At 40.7% G+C, this 12,359-nt stretch overlaps 1 protein-coding gene across 1 annotated transcript in view; it reads left to right on the top strand.

The window, feature by feature from the left end:
• Positions 1 to 12,359, top strand: part of KCNH8 (potassium voltage-gated channel subfamily H member 8) — a 355,081-nt gene that overhangs the window by 180,436 nt on the left and 162,286 nt on the right. Inside the window, exon 4 of the mRNA XM_054020303.1 lies at positions 6,202 to 6,329. Within this exon, the coding sequence (XP_053876278.1) occupies positions 6,202 to 6,329 (128 nt within the window). The remainder of the gene's footprint in view (positions 1 to 6,201; positions 6,330 to 12,359) is intronic.

Here is a 12,359-nt window from a genome sequence, read left to right as displayed (position 1 = left end):
GGGCTTTGCCAGTTGAGTATCCATTGTAAGCCAATAATTGTCAAGTTGTAGCCCATCACTTGTCTTCAGAGCTCTTCCTTGTGGTCTGCTGAATTAGACACTTTGAAATCCAAGCAATGGAGGACTGAGGTGTTGCCCATTGTGGCAGAGTCCATAAGATCTTTCCTTCTGATTAGGACCATACTAAATTCATGGCCATGAAAAACGTATCCCAGACCGTGAAATCTGGTCTCCCCCGGTGAAACCTGGACTTTTGAGTGCTTTAACCCTATACTATACAGATTTGACAGAGGAGACCAGTGTTTCTCAAATTGGGCGTTCTGACCCAAAAGGGAATTACAGGGGGATCACAAGGTTATTTTAAGGGCGTTGCGTTATTGCCACCTTTACTGCTGCGCTGCCTTCAGAGCCAAGCAGCCGGACAGCAGCGGCTGTTAACCGGGCACCCAGCTCTGAAGGCAGCATCCCACCAGCAGCAGCACGGAAGTAAAGATGGCAATACCATACTATGCCACCCTTAATTCTGCGCTGTTGCCTTCACAGCTGGTTGGCCGGAGATGACAACTGCTGACTGAGGGCCCAGCTCTGCAGGCAGCAGCGCAGAAGGGTGACAATACCATACCATGCCATCCTTACTTCTGTGCTGCTGCTGGTGATAGCTCTGCCTTCAGAGCTGGGCTCCTGGCCAGCAACTGCCACTCTCCAGCTTCCTGGCTCTAACAGCAGTGCTGCTGCCAGCAGCAGTGCAGAAGTAAGGATAGGAGTACCACAACCCCCCCCGCAATAACCGTGTGACACCCCCACCCCCAACTCATTTTTGGGTCAGGACCCCTATAATTACAACACTGTGAAATTTCAGATTTAAATAGCTGAAATCATTAAATTTATGACTTTTAATATCCTATGACCCTGAAATTGACCAAAATGGACCATGAATTTGATAGGGCCCTATTTATGATAAAGTGGCCCATTGAATAAAAAGAGTTGTATAACTTCTTTTTATGGGCCCTGTGCTGTAGGTACTTACGCACTTGAGTAAGTTTACTCACATAAGTGATTCTGCTGAAGACAGTGGGGTTACTCCCAAGAGTAACTTATCTAATCATTTAAGTGTTTGTAGGATTAGACCCTAAAAATATTTTATGTATCTTCTCCCTCTGCTCCCACTGTCACTTCTAAGTTTCAAAATAAATCATTTTCCTAGTGATTAAAAGGGATAGTTGTATGCACTTGCTGTTTTTCTGGTTTCTGACTTTGTGACTGCTACCTCAATGTGACAGTGTGTGACCTAAATAAAAAATTATTGAATAATCATTGGAATACACCTCTACCTCGATATAACGCTGTCCTTGGGAGCCAAAAAATCTTACCGCATTATAGGTGAAACCGTGTTATATCCAACTTGCTTTGATCCACCAGAGTGCGCAGCCCTACCCCCACGGAGCACTGCTTTACAGCGTTATATCCAAATTCGTGTTATATCGGGTCGTGTTATATCAAGGTAAAGGTGTATACTTGATATAGGCAAGTACGGTTATTTTTAAGATTATTTTTATTTACCTATGATTTTAGATTTCTCTGGCACTTGTTAGGGCTTCAGGCACACACGTGTATGCACACACTGAATTGGGTCCTCTGTTTGTTCCTTTTAGTAGTCCACCCAGCCTTTTGTTTAAACAAACTTTCAATTAAATATTAGAGATGTTCTTACAGAACCCTGTTCTACATAAATAAGGGTTCTTCTTTTGGTCTCTAAAGCAGCCTCTTATGAATTTATTTGGTTGCTGAATATGTCTAGACTACTACTATATATTGAAATCCTGCTCATGTGATTATTTATGTCAAAAATAAATCTCCAGGATTTTTCTGGGTAATGTGAATGAAAAATACTATACAAAGGCTGGGTATTAATCTTCTCACACATGCGCGCACACACACACACACACGCACATGCATGCACAACAGCCTATCTAATAATTATCCATGACTAGACCATGCAAGGGCAAGGGACACTGGGGGGTCCTAGTCAGAAGAGGAGGTTCTAGTTTAGGGAAACTTAAGGGATTTCTGAGTAACACATCCAGTTGGTGAATAATGTTTAATTAGCAGAGGAAATAAAAGCAGTGTTATAAAGAGACATTGAAAACACTTAGGCCTGGTCCACACTAACCCCCCACTTCGAACTAAGGTACACAAATTCAGTTACGTTAATAACATAGCTGAATTCGAAGTACCTTAGTTCGAACTTACCGCGGGTCCAGACGCGGCAGGCAGGCCCCCCCGTCGATGCCGCATACTCCTCTCGCCGAGCTGGAGTACCGGCGTCGACGGCGAGCACTTCCGGGATCAATCCCAGAGGATCGATTGCTTACCACCGGACCCGGTGGTAAGTGTAGACCTACCCTTAATGTCTGACCTAATCCTGTGGAAAAATACCAGAGACTGAGACACTTTAAGTCATGCTTAATTTGGAGTTGCAGTCAACAAATAAAAATGTATGGCTGTAACCACCACCTAAGGTCAATATTGAATCAGTGGTATAACTTTTATCTCCCACTTCATGAATAAACATTTTATTTTATATTTCAGATTTTTAAGAATCACACTTCATTTAAGGAATAAGAATATTATAAACAAATAAAGTGTTCTGTACCATATCCACTGCTATGCACTGGCTGCTTTGCCCTACTCTGATGATGCAATGTATGGCTCAGTCAGCCATATAAGCTGAGCTTACGATTCTTTTACATTGCTAGAGCAGCACAAAGCCACTGGAGCATGCAATGAATCTGTCTTCTGATTTATGAGTAAGGGGGAGCTTTTCAAAGGTACAAAAAGGAATTTAGGTACCCAACAGCCATTGGACTTTCAATGGTAGTAACAAATGTGGAAGACATTTGAGGCTTGATCCTGCATAAACTTTTTCCACTGTCAACTTTGGCAAACAGGATGCAGGATCATGCCAGGCAGTGCCATGGGTCTAATATTAAGATTTACCATTCTTACCAAATCATAAGTTTCTTGTGACATAATTTCTAATCTTAATACATGTGATTCTGTAGATGACCATGTATAAAAGAGGGCAGCAGGAAGAGATGAAAAATGAACGGTTGCTTCTATCACAGGTGAAGAGGTGGAGTGAAAACTAAACTGGAAAACATCCTTTCTAAGTGCTATTTTTTTAGGTTTTTTATCACACAGGAACTGGGCGTCTGAACAGATTTTCAGCCCCAAAATGGAACTTTTTTTGGACTGTTAATCCGTCACAGTAGAATTTCTTTGTTCTAAGGAGTGATTTGCAGACCTGGTACAATAGGGAACGATCAGGAGTTGCAATACTTAATAAAAAAATATATACAGATTTCAAAAACACAATCCGTGAATAAGGAAGCTGAGAAGGAAATCAGGATTGACTCCTTCAGTGGTTGCATATACAAGTTCAGGAAAAAAAGGATAATTCAGAAACTTCCCTCATCCAGTATATGTTACAAGTGATGGTTTAAATGGGCCAACAGCCTTATTAACTTCTCTTCTTTTTCACAAGCAGCTCCTTTTCATTGTCATCACTAACTTCTACTCTAGGATGGGAATTTTCTGTCTCATTTCTGTAGTATTTTTCTCAAATGTGTTCTACATTCCTTTTTCCTCCTCCTAGTGATCACTGAGCCTTCTGTTGCTAGTACTCCTAGTGATACAATCTCTAACAAATAATGGAATCATCAGGCTCCAACTGGAGTCAAGTGCTGTGGGAAAGCTACACAAATATGCAAACTTTGTAATTCTAACTGCCACATCAAGCTATAGAGCCTGACTCTGATAATGAAGCACTGAAAGAGATGCTAGAATGGGAGAGGGATGAAGATTCTGGAAAGAAAAAGAATAGAACAAACCGAAAATAAGTTTTGAAAAAATTCCACAGAAACCACAAGTGCTCTCACACTAGAGCAGCGGTTGGGCCCTGATTCAGCAAAGTACTGAGGCACATGTTAAAATTCATCCCCATTTAGCAAAGCACTTAATCCCCTGCTGAGTGTTAAGCCAATTGAAGTAAAACGGACTTAAACGAATGCTTAAAATTAAATGTGCTTATGTATTTTGCTGAATCGGAGCCTTTGGCTATGTCTTCACTACAGACCTTACAGCAGCACAGCTGTACCGCTGCAACTGCGCCACTGTCAGGTCTCCTGTGAAGCTGCTCTATGCCGATGGGCGAAAGCTCTACTATCAGTATAATTAAACCACCCCCCAACGAGTGGCTTTTGTTGGTGAAATTTATGTTGATCGGGGTGTGTTTTTTCACACCCCTGACTGACAGAAGTTTTATCGATAGAAGTGTTAGTGTAGACAAAGCCTTAGTGATGACAAGGAAAAAGAACTACATGTGAAGATGAACACCGAGGTTAGTGGTGCTGTTGGTGTGTTCAAAAATTCATATGCATCAGTCTTGCCTTGCAACACATCTCACTGTTATAACCAGGGCTGGCTCTAGGCACCAGCGTCCCAAGGGGCGGTACTTTTCAAGGCAGCAGCACTCCGCCCCTCCCCACCCCCTCCTTGCTTGGGGCGGCACAAAACCTGGAGCCGGCCCTGGTTATAACCTTGGCTTTGCTGAGAAGAGACTGCCATTTGGGCTAAATTATGTAGTGGATTATTTTATGTGGAAAAGTGTTCACTAAGGAATGGATGCTAGTACCAAACTGTGACCAGAATGGGATTTGAACTCTGAAAACAAAGGTTTGCTACCATTTGTGGCCATGTGTATCTTAGGTCCACATTAGGAAATACATATGGTCTGACTTTCAGAGGTGCTGACTACCAGGAGCTCCCATTAATGTCTGTGCAGCTGCTCATCTCCCTTAAAAGTCAGGGTAATGCAATTGAACAGTTTACAATCCAGTGACCTGATCCTGCAAACATTTTACTCAATTCCATTACTCATATGTAACTTTGCTTATATCTGCTTAATAATCCATGGTTTGGAGTCTAAATGGTGGCCATAATTTAGATATGTGAACATGCCACAAGGCAAAAGGGCAAGGATGGATATGGGGTACAGATATATAATTACCTGGCTATTCAGTGGGTGCAATAGCTTTCTGGGTTTTTTTAACTGAAGTATAAATATGCTCCTTTTTGTTTGGCTCTGTTGCATGAGTTAAATGTAATATTCTTCAGTTAGAGGATGGGGAGGTTGGCTCCCTCCACATTGCCTCATTAATGGTCTCGTTCTGCATATTATGCTTCACATTAGTTCTGTAGATATCAAGGCTTCCTGACTTCTCCTGGGCAGACTTCAAGATGTGTAGCTTTTGGCTACTAATTTCTGGCTGTGCTAATTGTAATTCTTCACCTGTACATTCCGCATTGATTTTAATTAGACTTGCTTGACAGACAGATTCGTCCTATACTCCCACAATTCCTTTTCTCAATTGTGGTGGTACTGTTCTTCTTGACTTTTTGTAGAATATGGGCCAAACTCTGCTCTCCTTTACTCCAGCAGTAATCCAAGGTAATTCCACTGACTTCAGTGGATATACTCTTAACTTGCTACATTATAAGTGAGACCTGAATTTGCTTGTATAATTGACAGTTGCAGATATCTGAAGGGGGGGGGATCCTTGTCCTTAATGGATTTAATGTCATTAAAGAATGCACCAAGTGATGACTGTGACAGGAAAATTACAATTCTAAAGACATGGAAACGAGAATTGGACATTCGTAACCATCACACTTGCTGACAAGCATATATTGTCATTGTGGAAATCTGTTAGGTTTGTTTTTTTTCATTTTTTTTTATTACACCTCAACAGGGAGATTTCTAAATTTACATTTCCAACATTTTTTCTTTTTTTTAAACAAAAAGTAGTTGATGGAATTTTGAGGACATGGTGATTAATCCCAGACACTGTTGCCTTTGGTCAGTGATCAGTCACAATTTATTTTCTGAAAACGAAAAGGGAGAAAAATGCTGTATTTTCCTGTCTGAAGCCATGAGTTATAATGAATTGTTTTCCATTTGAGCAAAGGCATTTGCCTTTTTATAGGAAAGTGATTTTTGCTTCCCTTTCTTCTGGAATAGGGGTATTTTGAGGTATACAACACTTACATGTGTTCTTATTTGTATCAAACTCTAAAATGTCAGTAGTTCAGCTCTCACAGGTGAGAGCTGTTGTTTAATGGGCTTTCACTTTTATTCTACAGAAAAATGCAAAGGAAGAGGAAGAGCAGGTTCGCATTTTGATTCAGCTCGGAGGCGGAGTAGAGCTGTCCTTTATCATATCTCCGGACACCTGCAAAGAAGAGAAAAGAACAAATTAAAAATTAATAATGTAGGTGTAACGCATATGTTTCATTTTCCCTCCTTTTTTTGGCACATATGTTCCCTTGCTGCTGAAAGAGCAGCAGATGCGCTCACTAGCTTTACTAATTATTTTTCATTTTCTTTGACATACATATTTGCACAGTTGTTTCTTTTAACGAATACACTGAAAAAGGTCAGCACATACATAAGAGAAATCCCTAATCACAGTGTTGTCATAGCAAGAAGATTAAAGTATATGCCAGTGCAGTGCAGAGCAGCAGGTAAATAGCTTTGGCTGTGGTATTTCATCTGCAGTTTATGAACCCAGACAATGTGTTTAGTCACATTATTTTTATCAAAGGAAAAGGCCTTATGAAATTTCTCAAAACTTAATTTTAGCTTCCAGTTTTCCCTGTATAATTGATTTTAGTATCTTTTGCTAGAAGATCCATGAATAGATTAAAGTAATAAAAACCTACATGCTACAAGAAATTGAGAAGGCAATTTATCTGAGAATAACATTTGATTTGAATGTATCAAACTTGGTGCAGTACATAACCTGATGTGCTTGTACTTTAATTGCAGTAAAACTCTCTCTGTATTAAGAAAATCCTGGTGCTCATCTCTAAGTAACAATAACTGACAAGTAAGTTAATAAAATACTCTGTGGATGTTGTATTTTTTTAACTTTGTCAGTTTTGTTCAGCATCAGCCTTCTACCATTATATTCCTGACTCCCCTTCCCAGAAGGCACAAAATAAAATAACTAAGTTCTGGGGAAAGCCCTTACACTCTTTTTTAATAGCTATTTTATTTACTGGTTAAAATTTATAACGGTTACTATGATGCCCTCTATGTCCATAATCTCCTTCCTATCAATTAATCCCAAAGAATGTCTACATGCTACACTATGACAGCCATTTGCCAAAGTGGTACTCAGAACTTCAAGAGCCAAATCCTCAGCTGCAGTAGACCAGCATCACACCATTGACACTGATGCTTATTTACTCCAGCTGAGGCTTTGGACCCATGTCTCCAATACCTTTTGAACTTTAACCCCATATGGGGGACTCCTTTGTTGCCCCACCTCCACACAGGTGAGTATTCAGAATCTTCTAGAGAATAGTCTTTCTGGGAATCTTAATGCAATAGTACTAGTTATGCTTGTCCCACAACACTCCATGATGCCATATCAGCACATTTAGTCTCTGCTGCCATTAAGCAGGACTCGTGGGTGCTGCCTCTGCCTCAGTGAATAAGATTGACTGCCAATTAAACCTTTGCAAAGGAATCCAATGTACATGATCCTAAGAGAAACAGAAACAAGACTTAATTTATGTGCTGAGCCATGATATTTCTCAGAATTCCTTAAACCTGAGGGGCCATGACACATCACTGACCGTAATCATATCACTGACATCCAGGAAATAGGTGGATTGCTAAGTGTGGCAATTGCACAGTATTGTGGGAGGGGAATAAGGAACTTACATAAAAGCTGGACAGAAGTGCTGTCCTTGCACTCATGGAAACTCAGAGACTGCTCCTTTAACAACTCCCTTTGGCACACCGCAAAGGGCACAGGAAAAGGTAAAAAGTTAATAGAGCCATCCTAACCACCCACCCAAACTTGCTAGCTAGCAACTCTGTTTGGCCATAGAAGGGGGAGTATGCCTCACCTTTTAAAAAGGCTTCCTGGTGTATGAGCAAATTCTGAGAGGCATACTCAGAGGCACAGTTATTATGGTGCTCTACTGGGGCAATGCAGTTCCTCACAAACCTAAACAAAGGTCTGTGCCTAAATGGCACAACCTAACCCTTAATGATTTGGTCACTGACCACTGTGAAAACATTGCCACTTCAAAGGAGGACTTACATATTCTTTAGTGCCCACCCTCAAATACTGAATCTTCCAACACTGGGAAGTAGTCTGATTAAAGTAATGCCTCTGATCAAGCCACGGACTGGAAGCAGACCACAAAGACAAGCCCCCCTAATTTATGTGTAGTGGTGATAGGAGTCAGACCTGGAGAAAGGAGTAGATTGGGACAATGAGCCTATCAGGGAGAGTGGGACTGAAAGCTGGTGGTGGCGGGGAGGGAAATTGGGACTGAGAGGGGGTGTGCAGGGGAGAATGGACTGGCTTGGCAAGGAGACTTGGCCTGGAAATGAGTGGAGTCTAGGGAGATAAGGGATTGGGTGAGACTGAGGAAGGTCTTTGAGGGGAGAATTGGAACTGACTGGGTGAAGAGACTGGAGCAAGGAGTTGGTAAAGGAAACAGTGAGAATCCAGGGGTAAAGGAATCCAGGGGTGGAGACTGGGACTGGGAGCCAGGGGAGATGGATATAGACAGATCAGGCAAGGATGGGTGGAACTTGGACTTGCTGACAAGGAGACCGGGGATAGGAGCTGGGGGAAACTGGGAATGACTGGACAAGTAGACTGGGAGTGGAGGATGCAGCCTGGGACAGAGCAGCCAGAGGTGGAGATTACGACTGACTGGCACCAGGCTGAGAAGCCTGAGGATTGGACACTGGGACCGGCTAGATGAGGACAGTAGGACAGGACTGAGGAGGCAGGGTGGGAAATAAGACATGATTGAGAGAGAGTCAAGTAGGAGGGAATGGGGCACAAAGAGTCAAGCTTGAGGAGAACAGGCAGAAGAGACTGTGCCCACAAGAGCATCTCCTTCCATCTAGAGCCTGGGTTGGAACCCAAGATTCACGAATCTCACCATTCCTCTGCTGTCAGCAAGTATCTGTGAAGCCCACTGGCAAAGTGTCTCGTCAGTCATCGCCCTCGAGTTCTGGTTCACATCTAAGATGACAACCTCCTACTGCTATCAGTTACTCTGTTAGCTCAAATGACCTTGGTCTGTGTGGCAGATGTAAAGGTTTCAACCCTGCTGATTCATGAGTGTCAATATGATTCCACATGATGGAATTTTACTTTTTTCACTTTTTTAAACATGCAGAAAATTGCATACCCTAAAATATGTTAAAAGAATGTTAAGGTTGCAAAGTCAAGCACTAAAATTAGGAAATGTCAGAATTAAATTGGCTGTTTTATCTTAATTCACTTCTCACAGGTAGTCCCCAATTGTGTTTTTCGTTTTCTGCATGCCTGACTTGAGACCTTGGGGTCAGATTTGCAGAAATGCTGAGCACTCACAACTGCAACTGAAGTCAATGGGAACTGCTTTGAATATATTAGTGCTATATAATGCTATATACTCTGAAAACTCAGGTCCAAGGTAGCTCAGATTGGGTGTGCCAAATTAATACAGGGGTACTGGAATAATTTGTATAGTGGACACCCCCAGCACTACTACTACCAGCACCTATGAATTAATGGATACTTTTGACCTTAATTCATCTGCCTTAGTTCCCCGTCTGCCTTAGTTCCCCATCTATAAAATGGGGATTATACCACCCCCTCGCCTTTACGGAGCATTATGAAAATAAAGTAATGTTTGCAAAGCACTCATTTATTAGTGATGATTGACATAGATAGGCCCATGGGGAAATTAGTAATTCTTTTTTCAGAGCAGGGTACAAATAGTGTGCAAATAGTAAATAAAGGCCTGGGACCACACATTCAATAATAGGGCGGAAAAAAAATATTGAACAGCAGCTAATTAAGTGAGCACCGTGCACTGAATGAGGCAGGAGTCCTGTGGAAAAAATAGTATGTGACCATTTAATTAAAAATTTATCGTATTGAATACACACAATTAAAGTTGCACAGGTGAGCTTAACTCTGGCACTTGCTCACTTTTGGGAGCTTGACTGCAACCATAATGTGCTTTTAATGTATTTTTGTGTAACATAACATTCAATTTGAAAACTGTACAAAACAAAACTAAAGTTAATTTCTAAACAAAATTTAGAAACAGATTTTGAATTTTATCAGCTTTTATTTTGCAGCAACTAAAAGTTCTTGATATGAAAGTAAAGTGACATTAAATGAAAAATATGGCTTTGGATGTGGAGGAAAAAATACTTTTTCATCGGACTTAGTCTCTAGAAAGAGAAAGATATAGTTCACTTGACTGAAGTCCTAAAATAGCTGTATATTAATGATCTCTAGTTTAATATTTGGCCACAGAGCCAAAATATTCTCATCAAAGCTTTCAGTCTGCACGCTAAGGTTGATTTTTAACATGAACAAAAAAAAGTTAAAATAACCAAAGTCAATTGTAATACTCTGTGTATACAACAGGTGCTTAATCCAGCATCTTTTTCACACTTAGAACAGATATCTAAAAGAATGTACCCAAGGTGTAGATTCATAGGTTATAAAACCAGAAGGGACAACTGTGATTATCTGTTAAGCCTTCTTGTGTAAGGCCACAGAACTTCCCTGAATTAATTTTCTGTTTGAAATAGAACATATATTTTAGAAAAACATCTAAGCTTGATTTTTAAATGTCCAGTGATGGAGAATCTGCCCCAAGCCTTGGTATATTGTTATAGTGGTTAATTACCCTCACTATTAAACAAGTTTTGCCTTATTTCTAGTCTGAATTTGTCTAGCTTCAGCTTCTAGCTATTGCATCAGATTATACCTTTGCTACACTGAAGAGCTTTCTATTATAATTTTTTTGTTCCCCATGTAGGTATTTATCGACAAATCACCCTTTACCCTTCTCTTTGCTAATCTAAACATACCAAGTTCCTTGAGTCTTTCACTCTGAGATATGTTTTGAATCTTTTAATCATTGCTGTGGTTCTTCTCTGAATCCTGCTCCAATTTATCAATATCCTTCTTGAATTGTGTGCACCAGCACTGGTCACGGTGTTCCAATAGCAGTTGCACCAGTGGCAGATACAAAGATATATAGTTTGCCTGCTTCTACTTGATATTCCCTTGTTTATACATCCCAGGATCACAATAGTCATTTAGGCCACGGCATCACACTGGACGCTCCCGTTCAGCTGATTATCCACCATGACTTGCAAGTCTTTTTCAGTCCACCATGCTGAAAGTATGGCCTACATACTTATGGTTGATGGTAGAAAAGAAGGAAAAGGCACCAATTGTTAAGCCTCTACAATCTAGAGCATAGTTAGTTTGGTTTAGTTTTTTTATACACATGGAAGGGTCCTGCCAACTAGCCAAGTAACCAATCAATTTAAGAAATCAAGAGGCTGCAGTGAAAAGTGTATTTAGCTAAATGGAAAATTCCAGTGCATATGGATAACCTATTTGAGAAGTAGCAGAACGTCAAATGCCTTAGGATTTATGCTATATTAGCCATTTTTGGACACTGTCCATCTGTTCAATAGGTTAGTATTAAGGTTGGTTTTAGGCACAGGCAGTGCTTCCATTCCTCCCACATTATTTTTGACTCATTGAAAATAAATATATTATAGTACCATTTTAATTACAGAGGATCATTACACTGAGCTATGGAGCTGTAAAATTGCAGTGTAGATGTTTGAGCTCAGGCTGGAGCCCAGACTCTAGGACCCCCACAGGATCCTAGAGCTTGGGCCCGAATATCTATGTTGCAAATTTTACAGCCCCATAGCCCAGGCCCACAAGTCCAAGTCAGCTGACTTGGGCCAGCCGTGGGTGTTTAATTGCAGTGCAGACTACCATCTGTGTACTGCAGAGCTTGGGGGAGATATTGTGGTCTGCACTACCCCACACTCAGGGCTGTGCTTTAAAGGCACATCCTAGCCCTGAATAAGAAAGCACATTTGTGTATCAATAGAAGGACTTAATTGACTATATTCACAACTAGAATTGTCCTAGAACCTGACTTGTCAAAACTGATTTTTTTCCCAAGCTACAGTAACTTTAGTGTTCATAGCAATATTACAATGGTAGCTCTAAGGCACTGCTGATCACATTAGACATGCTGCTTTGTTCCTTGTCTTTCCTATTGCTTTGTCTGTTCCTAGGAGGGGGGCAAAAAATCAGGAACTTAAACAGTGAACTAAGATTCTGAAAAGATGAAGATAAGAACTATAACTCTTATAATCAAGAACTTAAAGCAGAGGAACAAACTTGGTTCTTGTCAAGCTCAAGATTTCTTCCTGCTTAGGGAAAATA

Source organism: Malaclemys terrapin, chromosome 2 (genome assembly GCF_027887155.1).
Source record: "Malaclemys terrapin pileata isolate rMalTer1 chromosome 2, rMalTer1.hap1, whole genome shotgun sequence".
In the NCBI taxonomy this organism is placed as follows: domain Eukaryota; kingdom Metazoa; phylum Chordata; order Testudines; family Emydidae; genus Malaclemys; species Malaclemys terrapin.
Note: the sequence above shows the minus strand (reverse complement) of the source record. Positions and strands in the feature narration are given on the sequence as shown.